Below are 14,459 nucleotides of genomic sequence, written 5' to 3'. Positions count from 1 at the left end.
TATATAGCACCAAAATACAACAACAGTCACCTCGAGGCGCTCACAGAGAAAACCCCAACTATCTAACAACCTCCCTGTGACCAAGCACTTGGCGACAGTGGGAAGAAAAAACTCCCTCTTAACAGGAAGAAACCTCAGGCAAAACCAGGCTCAGGCAGGGGCAGCTTTATCAAAACGTTTTAAGCACAATCTTAAAAGTAGAAAGGCTCCTGGCTCCCGATTCCTGAAAGCTGAAAACTCTCCATCCTCCCACAACAATCTGAGAGCAAAGTGCTCTGCTGGGGTGATACGCTACTACGAGGTCTTTGAGATCAGGTGGGGTCTGTTTATGTGAGGAGAAGGATTTTTATTTTTTTCTGGATTTAAGAGGGAACCAATAAATAGAAGCCATTATGTTGTCCAAGAGCTACAGATAGACCATACGGGGACCAGCTGTTTTCCCTGTGGCCTAAACAATCAAACTTCATGAGTGTGAAGAGCATTGTTGTAACCTTACAGTATGCACGAGTAAACGGGACATGATCCCGTGGCAGCTCCCTTTGCCACAAACAGCCTTTTTACTAGAAAAATATTTCTTCCTCTTTCAGCTGAGGCTGAACACAGTGATGGATTTGTAGAAGTACACATTAGTCTAACAGTGCATTGCAGTGGATACGCACCTTGGTAGCATTATTAACAGCAGGGAAGCTTTGTTAATGCATCAAATAGATGTTGTTGCTGGATGGGCTTTAAAGGTTCTTTAAAGGTTCAGGCTCTTTACTGTGAATGTTTTTGGGAAATGCAAGTACACAAGTAAGTCAAAAAAACACTGTGAACAGCAGTTGAGTTGTTTTTAGACGTTCTAATGTGAAAGTGTTTTGTATTGTACCTTTAGTTGACTGAAATGCTGTAGAGAGCTTGTCGATCACAGTGAACATTATGAGCGAGGGGTAATGAGTAATACCCAGCTGTGCCGGTCCTGCTGAGCAGAGATAAAAGGTTGCACTTTATAAAATGTTAATCTGGCCATCAATGACAAACTTTTAGATATGAATCAGTCCTTTGTTTGCAGGCTTCAGATTTTTCTCTGGTTTTTTTCCTTTCTAAGATAATTACAAGCTTACGACATCCATCGTGATATTCCCACAAAAAATAGGTCAGTCATTTGTAACAGGAATGATATAGAAACAAAGCCTGGAAAAGATAAGATCCATCCATCCTAAACATCCTTCAACAAAAGAAAATGGCTGGAAAATCCATTTAGGGTTCTTGATCTTATCAAATAATATCCCGATCATTTTCATCCATGACAGATTCAAATTGTTTTTAGAGTAATCCTAAGTGTCTCACACTCCTACTGAATACCAAAATAGAGCCACTAAACAACAGTGGAGTGGATTACAAAGTGACCTGGACCTTTTACAGCCATTCCTTTAAAGTACCACGAGAGATACTGCCTATTTTCTAAAATGAAATTTTTTAAATGGAAACCCTCCCCTTTTGCAGGAGGTAATACATCTTGATTTTAAATTGAGCATATGGATGAGTAATTCTGTATCTCATTATTCTAAGAGCATGTGGAAGGACAGCCACAGCATAATGCTGCCCTCAAGTGCTACTCGGAAGCTGCTACCTCCAAGTTTGGAAGTTGTAAAAATAGCTTATGGTGCTCCGTAGTGCTGTCTATATTAGGAGCAATAACAAAATGGACCCCCTTTGCATCGCTCCTGGCCGTGTTTAACTTTTTACACCAAGCTGCATGGAGACAGTTTTCGGAAACATTGAGTGTCTTAATTTGGCAGAAAAAGCATACGTGCATTTAAAAACAGACCTGGTAAAAGTTGCTGTTCTTGTTGCCTTTCATTGCTTTATAAAGAATTTAAGCAGATCTATCATAATCTTTCATACTGCTACATGATACTAATGCCAAATACATCAAATTTATCATATTATTATATCTAGCAGTCCCAAACTTGGTATGCATCTTTATGGTCCAGCACATCAATCAAAGCATGCCAGTAGACCAGTGCGTCTGTGCTTATAAAAGGCCACAATTTCTTGAGATTGAGTGAGCCGAGTGTTCTTCATGATTAGATACGCGGGTGGTTGATTGTCCTTGAATGCTTGTTGGAGAAAATGTCCATGCTTCAGCTGCATAAATTCATTTCCAGCAAAACTGTGCTCTGATCCTTATTTGGTTTCTTGTGATTATTCCATTTAAAGCTGAAAAATTCCATCTAAAAGATGGTGGCTTCTTTGCAATTTCTCATTTCACTTTAAAGGTTCTTGTGTAGCTTTATTTCTAATGTTAAGACACTATTAACAGAGTCGTGTGTCAAATTTGGCAAATGTGTCGGGAACGTCCTGTCATTTCCTGTCATACAATCGGCCGTTAGTGTTTTTTTAACTAGAGAAATATTCTACATTCAGCCGAGACTTGCGTGTAAATCTAACGGACGCTACGGTGTTTTTAATGCACCGAATAGATTTTCTGACAGGATGTGCTTTTGAATCGCTGCTTTCTGGTAATAAGATAGCAAGTATATTGAGTTTCTCACTAGAGGAAGCTCACCTGAAATTAAAAATGTTTAGTTTCATCAAAGTCAGTTCAGTAACACATTTATCAAGGTACCGCAGCTGCACAAAAATTTTGGCTTTATTAAAATGTAATGTATGCATGCTATAAGCTACAAGACTCATGGTCTTAATATTAATATTGATCACATTGTGCGGGGACAATAGTTACGTAACCTTTGTTCGGTTTCATTTTAGTCATTGCCAGAGTAGCCTATATGTCTCCATTACTGGCTGATGTCATAAAACTTAATGGGCACATCTATGATTATTGATTATTCCCACGAGTATGGGCAGTCTGCAAATACATGAGGCTAAATGGCCATGTACCTTTAAAGTGTCTTTAAACGCTTCACAGAGGGCATTAGGATTGTGTTGTACATATTTGAACTAGACCTAAATTAAATACGGTGCAATAATACAGTAGCACCTCACACAGTTTAGATTTAATTGCTCAAATGTGAAGCATCCATGTTTATGCTACAGTCACAACACGGAAAACAGTGGTTGACCACAGCACAACCAGAATTATGTGCACTTAACACAATGAATGGTACCAGATTGAATGAGGTCAAGTTGGCAGTTTTATGCAATCAGCAAATAATCTGATGCTCTATTTAATTCACATTAAATAGATTTAAACTAGAAATAAAGAAATTTCTTCACAAATAGTGACATAGTTGCTGCAAAATGACGTGCTCTGCAATCTGGCTTTTAAGTAGGAATATAACCCGAATGAAACCAGTGCAGTCAGTTGAGATACATCCCAGATGAGTTGCATTCATCAACACAGATGGACTCTGGACTATCTGAGAGTGATTGCAGTCGGTCTGACACTTACTGCAACTGTTTGGAGACAGGTTGCCTTTCAGCAGGCGACTGCACAACTACTTACAATCAGGCGCCAAATGCATAAATCACGCAAGGAGGTTGCTCAATCTACTGTGACTGAACTAATAGCTTTTTAAAGACATCAATTCTGAAGTATGGCAACCTGCAGCATTGTACTAAAGTACTAAAGGTCCAATTAGGATACTTTCAAAAATAACAGCACAAATATTTTTTATTTACTAGTTAATTTCGATAAGTGCAACTAAGCCAAGTGCAACAGCTTGTGAATCACAAACAGAAGAAAATGAGAAATGAAGTGATGCCGACAGAGTTCCTGTTCTGCGTTTTTAGATCCACTACTGGGAGAGAGACCAGCAGAACCAGAGTGAGAAGGTGAAGGTGATTTTTGTCCCAGACACCCGTGTGCACCTCACTAACCTGTCCAGCTACACATCTTACCTGATCACACTGACAGCCTTCAACATGGCTGGAGACGGACCGCCCAGTGACCCCCGCGGGGCCCGGACCCTGCCGTCAGGTATGTAGTGATGATAGTTCAAGTCCCTGCAACCAAAGCAGCATCAAATTTTCTGATGTCTTTTTTTTTTTTAACATCCTTTATGTGTCTGCAGCTCCCAGCCAGCCGAGTCTCCTGTCTTTCTCTGAGGTGACGGGAGGAAGTGTCAACGTATCCTGGGGAGCTCCACTCAGTCCTAATGGACAGGTGGAAGGCTACAGGGTCATTTACGAGCCCACTTCTCCTATACAAGGTGTGCACACACATATGCACACACTCACAGGAGTACATGTTGATTCTTGTGCTGACACGTCTCTTCGATTGTCTGCAGGGGTGACTAAATTGGTGACAGTTGATGTGAAAGGCAGTTGGCAGCGGTGGCTGAAGGTTCGGGACCTGATCAAAGGAGAAACGTACACTTTTAGTGTTCAAGCTCTCACAGTCAGCTACGGCCCACCAATACAGGCAAACATCACTGCTCAGCCTGTGAAAGGTATGATTGGCTGTATAGAGTCATGTCAGATTCAGCTAGAGATTGCAGTGTATTGTACATGATCGGTTATTGAGACAATTAAAGAAATTACATGGTCAAAAAAATCTGTAAAATGTGCTCATCACAGTTTCCAAGTTTTCAAATGTCTGCAATAATGGAAAAAAGGGTTTTAAAAGATGATTTTATCTTTGAGATTATTTCTTTGTCAACAGCAAATCGGGTGAGGAAAGATGTTGATCTGAACAAAAACTCACATGTGCCACAGTACATGTATTTTCCGCCAAATGTTCTCCCCCGCATGCCTCGGGATGCTGCAGTACAACGTTACAGTAACAGTGTGACCCCGAGCGATGAGGTTTTAGCATGTCAAAAAAAATGTCAAAAAAACCAAGCTTGTTCCTGTGCACACTCCTGACTTGATCCAACTTCTGTGATGACCCCTGGAACTCTTCCTGGTCCTAACTTTCTCCTCCTGGTTTTGTGTAGGAGGTGTGTGTAGAGTTTGAGATGCAGGTCCCAAAATCCAACACACTTGTTAGCACTTGGCTAAGTGTTTTACAAAGGGCTGAGGGCTAACCTTCTCTCTCTCCCACAGCAAGCAGGGGCTTGGCTGGTTCGGGTTTTGTTTGCTTTCTGTTTAACTTTTTTTTAGATACTTCATCACTTACTTGCACCCACACACTCACCACATTTCTGACGTGCCTGTTCCACTTTTCTTTTTAGTTTATTAACTAAATAAAATTAGTTTACTTCAGCTCTGTATTTTGCGTGGTCTTTTGTTTTGAGCTAGTTTGGTGTATGAGTCTTAGCCTTGGACATCAAAAGACCAAAGGTGGGTATTGTGTAAGTTTGAGGTCAGACAGGGACCTCAAACAAACAGCCCTACTGGAAGAGGTCCAGAGGTGCACAAAGAAATGACTTTGAAGGGGAAATTGGTAGATAATCTGCATTTTACTTAAAAATGATGACAACACACACTTCTAAGTATTTACATGTAAATTATCTTTTCAATGATTGGACGTAGGGAAGTGGACTGCGTTAAACATGGCATGCATATTAAAAAATCAGGTGCTCTGTTCCTCTCAAACTCATATGACCCATGAAGAATTTAATCTGTAATAGATCACAATGGTCTTAGTTTATTATTTGCTGGCAAATGAAGCCTGCAGATCATGTTATTAGATTATTCTGTGTAATGTAATGTCACATTTATTTCCATAAATTAATAAACTAACCAGTGTTATGGTTTGTTTCCAGGAAATGAAAATGCATTAAGTCATAAACAAGACTGAATGTGTCCCTTTGACAGGCTCCCCTGGGTCACCCATGGACATGTCCATCACCAAGACTTCCTCTGACCTCACTATCCAGTGGTCAGAAGGAGACGTCGGTGAAGCCTCTGTTACCGGATACACTATTGAGGCTCGTCCCTCAGGTGAGCACGAACACAGACGGCACGCGCGGGTCAGCCTTGACTCATTTGACACGCATCTTTTTATCATCCGTGCTAATTATTTTAATTAATAGAGGGCGAGCTTAAACACTACACTGCTCCGAACCGTTATGAGTGCAGGTTTCTACAAATTCACAGAGACCTGCTGTGCAAATCAAGTCAGCCACAATTTTCTAATAAAGATTACCAGAGGTGTAATAAAGGAAGGGAACGTGTGTGTGAAATAGTTTTCAGCACTCTGCAGGAGAGCGAGCCGAGACTGTGGTATAATTCTGCTGCTGATAATAACGGATATGCCCCTTTCATTAAGGGTAATAACTGTGATCACTGTCATCACCACATTATCATCATCATTATCATCTTTAATGTAATCTGACAATTTATAATTTTGTTTAATCACATTTAAAGATTGAAAAAGGCCCGTCCATCAAAACACAACTCTCTCTCTCACTCTCTCTCTATTTCCCCCACTCTCTCTCTCTCTCTGTAGATGAGGGGGTGTGGGATTCCTTCATCCGATTTCTCCCTCCGAGCAGCAGGTCTGTCTCAGTGCCGCTGGAGCGCCTGAGGTCGGGGATCAGCTACGAGTTCAGAGTCATCGCTGTTAATAGCTATGGTTATGGACAGCCAAGTGCACCCTCTGCTGCTCTCGCTGGTAAACACACTCACACACACACACGCGCACACACACGCACACTGCTGGAGACAAGGCTAATGAACAGCTCCACAATGCCTAACAGTCTATTGGAGACAGTGTGCTGGAGGGTAACTGCGATTGTAATGTGGTTTTGCTGCCACCTAAAGGCAGAGTCACACAACTACACCTATGTATTCAAATGATTGGACAGGCGTCACATAATTCACAATTTTTCAATGCATTAAATCATTTATGAAAAGTCTTCTGTACAGAGTAAAGTATTATTTATAAAGTGAGGGATACTGCTAGATGGACTAAAGCATGTCCCTGATATCTGTCCCTCCGCCTGCAGCGATGTCGGATCGGCCCTTCTACGAGGAGTGGTGGTTCTTGCTGGTCATGGCATTGGTGGGACTCATCCTCATCCTGGTCCTGGTCTTCACGCTGCTGCTGCATGGACACAGCAGCAAGTACAAGGCATGCGGGACAGGTGCGTGGCTCTGATGCTTTCGTGGTGTCCGAGCAGCGGGATGCATTAAGCTGTGTAGCAACAAGGAGACTTGTTTGTTTAGCTTCGTTATAAAAAGGATCCAGTTTTTTCTGCCTTCAGTCACACTCAGATTGTTCCTCTCAGCCTCTGCAGGCTTCTCACATGGATCGTCCACAGATTCATTAAATTATCTTCCAGTTATTGTTGCAGGTGCATGCTTCTGCACATTTATTCTGATTTTAGATCTTCTTGCAATATTGTTTCCTTTCCAAGATGATTTAGGATAAGAGGCACCCTGGAGCACCTCAGTGAAAAAAGCCCTCTAATAGCAGTAATTTCTTGTCATTTAGGGACATAGCTTTAGGTCAATACAGAAAATAAGCAGACTTTTGTTTTAATTGCACAAATGCCTGCTTATTTCACAGCTTGTGACATAAAACTAAACTAAACAGACTGTGGAATGACACTGAGCAGGAAAGATCATGTCTCCTGTGACTTTCAGCACAATAGACACAATAACCTGCATAAGTTGAGTCTTGGTTTTTGTTATTTTTAATATTTATGTTTTTATGCAATATATTTCACAAGTGGAAAATTGAACGTGTTCTCGACGCAGGTATTTTGAAAGCCCAGTATTCTAACTCGCACTGTTAGATATTCAAATGTGGACTGCTCTGTTATATTTCAGCTTCCACAGGTCAGTGAGAGAGATCAGCAGCTCTCGAGCCGGAGGGTTGGAGTTTTAGTCATGGATGATTACTAACGTGCTGAAGAACAAGCTCCCTCCCCACAGTAACAAAGCAGTCTTAGTTTACCCAGTTACTCTGTTGAAGCATGTAGAGGCTTCGCTTCCTGTTTTCCTCCCCGTGGGCCTCTGTGTCGCAGTCACTTGGTGTGTGTGTGTGTGTGTGTGTCCAGGTTACATCAGGACAGCTGTTAGCCAGAGTTGCCACAGAAACCCTGGCACAACCTCTGGGCAGCAGATCAAACAGGGTGAGGGAGGTGGTGTAGGAGGGGAGGGAGAGCTGCGCGTATGACCCCGTAATCAGAGTGAATACAAAGCTGGAGTCACGCGGCAGCAGACGGCATTTCTGATTTCTATTTATTTTTTTTTTTGTGCAATATTTCCCTCAATTTAAAACATGATATTGTCTCCTTTTATTGCTTCATTTTTATGCTTATTGGTGGGTAAATGATTAAAGTTTCCTGTGCTGTTATTGCCTGTCTGCCAAATTCACATCCCACTTTGATTTGCTTCTTATTTGGAGGCTTGAGAGGTAGCTGGATACATAACAAATAAACAGGAGATTGTAAATAAACCCGGTGCAAGAAGAAATCCCAATATGTGGTGCTGAACCACTTTGAATTTTTAATATTCATCTGAACCAATTCCATCTATTTTGTTTTGTTTTTCGTCTTTAGGGAAGCACGTGTCCACCGCAGAGGAGTCTGTAACGCTGGACAATGGAGGTTTCACAGCTCTGGAGCTTAACAGCAGGACGCTCAACACCAAGAACTCCTTCCTGAAAAAGAACGGGACCAGGTGAGCACTCACCTCTGTCACACGGACGCAATCCAGGATTTGATCAAAACATGACAGATTTCATTTCTTTGTGTATGTCCAGGTCTCCTCCAAGGCCCAGTCCAGGTGGACTTCACTACTCTGATGAAGATATCTGCAACAACTACAATGGAGCTGTGCTCACTGAGAGCACCACACTCACGGAGAAACCCACTGAGGTCTCTGAGTCAGAGGTATGTCTTTCTACCTGTCTGCCTCTCCTCCTCTTAGTTACACAGTTTAAACAGAGCGTTCCATTGGCTCATTTTCTTCATATATGTTTGCTGTTTGTTAATCGCTTTGACGTCTTGATTTTTCCATATCATGACTTTATATTGTACAAAAGTTTTGACAGACTGCATAGAGGGCTGTTAAAAACTACGTTTATCCTCACTGCTTCCATCAAAACTAAATGCATAATCAATTTGACCTGATTAACTGTAAGTGTGAGCACCTCTGTAAAACCAGGTGTTTGCAGTTTGCTGGTCTAGAGCATTCAGGTGTTCACTTCCCAGGAGTGGACATGCCAGGAAATTTGCCCAAGCTCAGATTATGCAATGCTCAGAGAAACTGCAAAAAATCCATGAGCTACATGTTAAATGGTCATGACAGTACAATTAGAAAAAATACTGAACGAGTGTGCTTTGTTTGGAGGGGTTACCACAAGGATGTCTCCAAAACAAACATGGCAGCGTGGTTTAGGTTTGAAAAGTTGCATCTGAGCAAAGAAACAAGACTTCTGGAACAATGTCCTCTGGACAGACGACACCACAGTGGATATGTTTGGCCATGATGCACTGCACCATGTTTGGTGGAGACCAAACGGAGCACATTAGTACAAACAACTCATACCAACTGTCAAGCACGGTAGCAGAGAGGTGATCCTTTGGGCTTTCTTCAGCCACAGGACCTGGGCACCTTGCTTGAGTCCACCATGAACTCCTCTCGATACTAAATAATTCTGGAGTCAAATGTGAGGCCATCTGTCTGAAAGCTAAAGCTTGGTCATGCAACGGGACAGTGATCCCAAACACAGCAGCAAATCTACAGAATGACTGAACAAGAAAATGATCAAGGAGTTGCAATGCTCCAGTCAAAGTCTTGATATCAACCTGATTGAAATGCTGTGGTGGGACCTAAATAGAGCTTTGCATAAATGAATTCCTGCAATGTTGTAAAGAAGAGTAGGCCAAAAGTCCTCCACAACGATGCCAGAGATGATAAAGTCAGGAAAAACACCTTTAGTAGTAGTAATTGAAGTTATTGCTCCTCAGGTGTTTCTACAAGCTTCTACATCCTTAGTTTTCCAGGATAGCACTGAGTCTTTTTCATAAGTCTGTAGGTCTACATTATACAACATCTTCTGCATGTCTGCAATGCCTCCTGTGTTGTTCTGTTAAAGGACAGAGGGCATCATTTTGTGTACAGACTATAAACTGTCTGGTTCAAGCCTGAACTGAACTACACTAATTTCCTGTTTCATCTTAGCTTTCGTCAGTGTGTGTGTGTAGTCTGTTTACATTTACATCTGTGAACATTAGCTTGTTTAAGAAAATTCATTTCCTCCCTGCCACTCCTTATCAGCTCCATCCCTGTAATGGTTTGTAAAAATCTACACGGTTAAAAGAAGGGCAGCTCTTCTGTGTGTCTGATTGAGGAAGTGTTACACACTGTGCTAATGTTTTTACCCCTCGTGAATGCGATAACTCGAGAACAAGGCAAGGCGTAGGAGGCTAAGGTGTAGCACTGGCGGTTGCCAGTTAAAATAAGAAGAAAGAATGATAGTGAGAATCAGTGAGCTCTCCAGACTTCTGCCTCCAAAGCAGATTGATCAGGCTGAATTAGCCAAAGGGCTCGGTAACGTGCCATCCAAGAAGAAGAGCCTGTGCTCTCAGCGTCCTCGGTTCAAGTCCAGCCTTTTCTGTTGAGTCCTAAGTGTCGGCTATCAAATTACAAAACACTGGCATCTATTAGAGCCCATCTCAACAAGGAAGTGCAGCAATTTTACACATCAAAACATTAATAGGTCTTTAGAGGTACAAAAAAAAACTTTAGGGGGAAAACAACCTGCTGCTCGTCACGTCTGCTTGAGGCCAGGGCCTGGAAGGGAAATGAAATGCTACTAGCGTACCACTCCAGAATCTCAGAGTTGCATTGTGGGTAATTCCAATGACAGGTTATGACAAGAGAAAAAAACAGTATTCCTCTGGTTCTGCATCATTTAACTGAAAGGCTGTGTGTCTGTCTGTGTCTCCCTAAAAAACTTCCACCTCTAACTTTGTTTGGGTTTGTATCCAGCTGACAGACAGCGACTACGAGGACGAGCAGCCGAAGCACTCCTTCGTTAACCACTACATGAGCGACCCCACCTACTACAACTCCTGGAAGCGGCAGCCCAAGGGGCTTAAAGGCATCGGCACGTCTTTTGGCTATGAGGAGTGCGCTACCGCAGATACAGAACCCTACTACCAGACCGTGGTCACCCAGCACAGCACAGGGGGCGCGTACACACCCACGGGGCAGCCGGCGCACACGCACGTTAATCCCAACACCAACCCGCCGGGGTCACGCACGCCTGTGACGGGATTCTCCTCATTCGTTTGACTCTAGAGACAAAATCCGCACAAGATACTATTCACACATGTACACATGTATTGAAGGAAAGGAGAGCGCTGGCGTGCGTTTGGACTAAAGGAGACAGAAGACAAGGTGAGGAGACGTGGGACGGACTGGTGTTGAATCACCCCTTCATGCCCCGAAGGACTAAACTTAAACTTCTCACTCGCCTTCTCCCCCCGTTCACGCAGGCCCCAAGTTGACGGGTGTGTGTGTGTGTGTGTGTGTGCAGCTCTTTTACGCCTCTGTGTCACTGTGCTCACAAACACACATTCACCACCTGATATTCCTGCCTATTCCAGAGACGCTCCGCCGAGAGTGATGACTAGATTAGTCACTATGTGTTATTGTCAAAGAGAGAATTCAACCTCAAGCTGATGGATCCTGGGATTTCAGCACAAAGATTATCCTCTGTTTTCTGTATTTTACACATAAGTGCACAAGAACGCACACACTCACACTCTCTCTCTGATGCACCATTTCAGTATCTCCCACTGGGAGAGAGAAGCTTCAAGGTTGAGGAGAGTTGTTAAGAGACGGCACAGAACGGAGCAGCTTTTGTTCACAGGCTGGTTCACGTACACAAACTCGGAGCTGTCAGCTTTAAAAGAACACCACAGAAGAAGAAAACAATCGATAATCACAGTTGTTTTTTTGTTTTTTAACTTGAAAAGGATGGAGAGTGAGCGTGGCAGGGCTTCTTTGGCATTCAGCATCCATAATAAGGGTGCTGAGTGCTTTCTGAGAACAGTGTGGACTAAATGGAAACCATGTTTTTTTTTACCGTCTACTGCCTGTTATCAGTGCTCCCAAGCCATAATACTTGCACTGAGTTGACCCCTTCCCTGCTTTCTCCACCCTCCACACACACACTTCATATCTGTTCTGTTCGAGGTTACATTTTTAAATAAAATGAATTTCACTGTGAGACGTGTGCGTACGAGCATGCGTGTGAGTTGCTAATTTCAGAAGCTTGTTCATCCGTCCGTGTAGTTCACTGCTGAGCAAAGTGTGCCACTGTGCGTATGTTTGTATATTTTGTGAGATGGATTTTGTACAGGGAGACTCTACTTTCTACTGCGTGTGCTCTTGTATGTAGTCTGGCCATGTTTGTGCGAGTCAAAGTAAACGGCACTGGAGAACATTCACGTACACTTACTGACAAGAGAGAGGAGAAGACGTTTACTAGTGTAAGACACAGTGACTGACAGAGTGGAACAAGTGCCCGGGATGTTTAAGAGGTTTCTCCTCCTTCAGACTGAGTATGGTTGAACTTCATGAAGCCCCACCATCACCTCAAGGAGCAGCAATCCAGACCACACATGTACTTTGTACTTTTCTTCAAGTGCAAATAAAATTTCTCTGTAAGGTTTTTGCTCATCATGTATACTTTAAAGGTTCCTCACCCGCCCCGCCGGCCAACAGCCTCGCCTCACCCTGTCACGCCTGAGCCCCATACAGTGTGTGAATAAATGGTCATTGTTTACCCGTGTGTCTGTGTGGTCCGTTGTGTTGCAACAGTGTCTCCTTGCATCATTGTCTTCATTGCGTAAACCGATTTAAGGCGGTGCTTTCACATGTAGCATGTTCAGAGGAATGAATAATGCTTTGCTTGTGGGGATTTTATTAAAAAGAAGGAAAGGGGGGTGCCAAAGCTTTTTTTCTTTCTTTCTTTTTTATTTAAAGATTTATTCAGTGTTGTGAAGTGCCTTTTTGCAAAGTGCATTCATTATAGTCGTGCTGCGCTCTTTTCAAATCTGCAGTATAAGGTGGTTAAAGCCACGCATTAAAAACCTTAAGGTAGAAATCCAAAAAGGTAATTTTAATATATCAAAATACATGTTCTTCAGAAAATTGTCTTGTTTTTGAAAAAAAACAAGTACAACCCTTGGAAATTGTTCAGTTACATTGAAAAAGCCAACAATCAGTGGTAGAAAAAGTAGTCAGTTCCCCGCATTTATCACACCATTAAAGCCTTGAAATTACAGTCGGAGGCTCAGATTACCGTAGATGTCAGCGCTGAGACGCTGCTTTCAGGATCTGCTGTGTAAACCTGGACGTCAGGAAAAGCCTTTGCTGCAGAGAAAGAATTGTGTGAATGTAGTGTTCAATGTAAATAAAACCTTAACGATTTGTGCATGTCAGAAACTTTAATTTTATTCCCAACCGCACTTAGCAAACATATCATATATTTAAACTAAAAAACAAAAAACAGTCTGGTTTTGGGGGGACCACAGCAGTAAGAAGACATTTAGGGCAAGCCAAAGCAGCAGAACGTCATATCCACTGTGAGTAAGGGTGGTGGAAATGCTCCGGTTACTTCACTCCCTCGGGGACTGTGCAGCTTGCAGTAACTGATCTAACCTTAAATTCTGCAACACGCTGAGTGTTTGAAGATATGTTAGTCTTCTCTGAAAGCTGAAAATGTACTGCACGTGGACCTTTCAACGGGATAACGATCTTAAAAGTACAGCAGCTTTAAAAGTTGTTTGATCATTACCAAGACACTGACAAGTTTAGTATGCTTTTATGAGAAATCCTGAAAACTCTTCATCTACAAGGAAAAGTTATGTGGTCAAATGCAATCGGAGTGGGTGAAACATAAGTATAAAATGGAAATCCTCACATACCTGGTGTTTTTTGTTTTTTTTTGTCCTGTTTCTCATCATCCCCAATCGGATAGGGTAAAGCAGGGAGTTTTTCCTTCCCACAGTTGCCAAGTGCTTGCTCAAAGGCGGTCATCTGATTGTTAGTTTTCTCTATATTATCATAGGATCTCTATCTTACATTATAAAGCGCCTTGAAGAACTGCTGTTGTGATTATACACATAATATATAAATTAAGTTTAATTTAATTTAATAACAGCTGCAACACAGTGAATCTGCAATTTTTGGTTTATTTGCAAATTAAAAGTCGGTTCAACCAATAAAAGGCTTTGGCATGCATTTGTTTCTGATGCCTCTGTCTCTTCCCAAATGCAGAAGTATACTTAAAATATTGTTCAACCTTCAGCAGTAACACTGTTTGGATCCTGTGTCCCCAAAGTGTGCGTGCAGCAATAATGAGACGAAGAAAAACACACACAAAGCACAGAAATCCCTCAAACAGGAGAGAAACAGTTTGAGTAAGAGTGCGGCACACTGTAAACTTTTTTTAAAGTCTCATTAAAAGTCTGTAACACTGGTTTGAGCAGCTCACGGTGCATTTATTCCCCACAGGTACTTCACAACACACCACCACCGATTGTGCTGCCATGTTTTTGTTTCAATCCCAGACAGCAGGTGAATACTTTAATAAATAACGTTAA

At 42.2% G+C, this 14,459-nt stretch overlaps 1 protein-coding gene across 2 annotated transcripts in view; it reads left to right on the top strand.

Moving 5' to 3' along the window:
* The window catches only part of LOC146707476 (protein sidekick-1-like), a 295,921-nt gene extending 283,284 nt beyond the window's left edge, over positions 1-12,637 (top strand). For both annotated transcript variants that reach the window (XM_085458835.1, XM_085458834.1), the window contains 9 exons: positions 3,736-3,922; positions 4,017-4,154; positions 4,233-4,394; positions 5,704-5,829; positions 6,338-6,502; positions 6,837-6,974; positions 8,397-8,517; positions 8,600-8,729; positions 10,834-12,637. In XM_085458835.1, coding sequence (XP_085314961.1) covers positions 3,736-3,922; positions 4,017-4,154; positions 4,233-4,394; positions 5,704-5,829; positions 6,338-6,502; positions 6,837-6,974; positions 8,397-8,517; positions 8,600-8,729; positions 10,834-11,139 — 1,473 coding nt within the window. In that variant the 3' untranslated portion in view covers positions 11,140-12,637. The remainder of the gene's footprint in view (positions 1-3,735; positions 3,923-4,016; positions 4,155-4,232; positions 4,395-5,703; positions 5,830-6,337; positions 6,503-6,836; positions 6,975-8,396; positions 8,518-8,599; positions 8,730-10,833) is intronic.
* Positions 12,638-14,459: the final 1,822 nt, after the last annotated feature.

Source organism: Copadichromis virginalis, linkage group LG6 (genome assembly GCF_057382275.1).
Source record: "Copadichromis virginalis isolate Kocher_CV1m ecotype Utaka linkage group LG6, C_Virginalis_male_GT1.1, whole genome shotgun sequence".
Taxonomy (NCBI): domain Eukaryota; kingdom Metazoa; phylum Chordata; class Actinopteri; order Cichliformes; family Cichlidae; genus Copadichromis; species Copadichromis virginalis.
The sequence above is the reverse complement of the archived record's forward strand: the minus strand, read 5'-3'. Positions and strand labels throughout refer to the sequence as shown.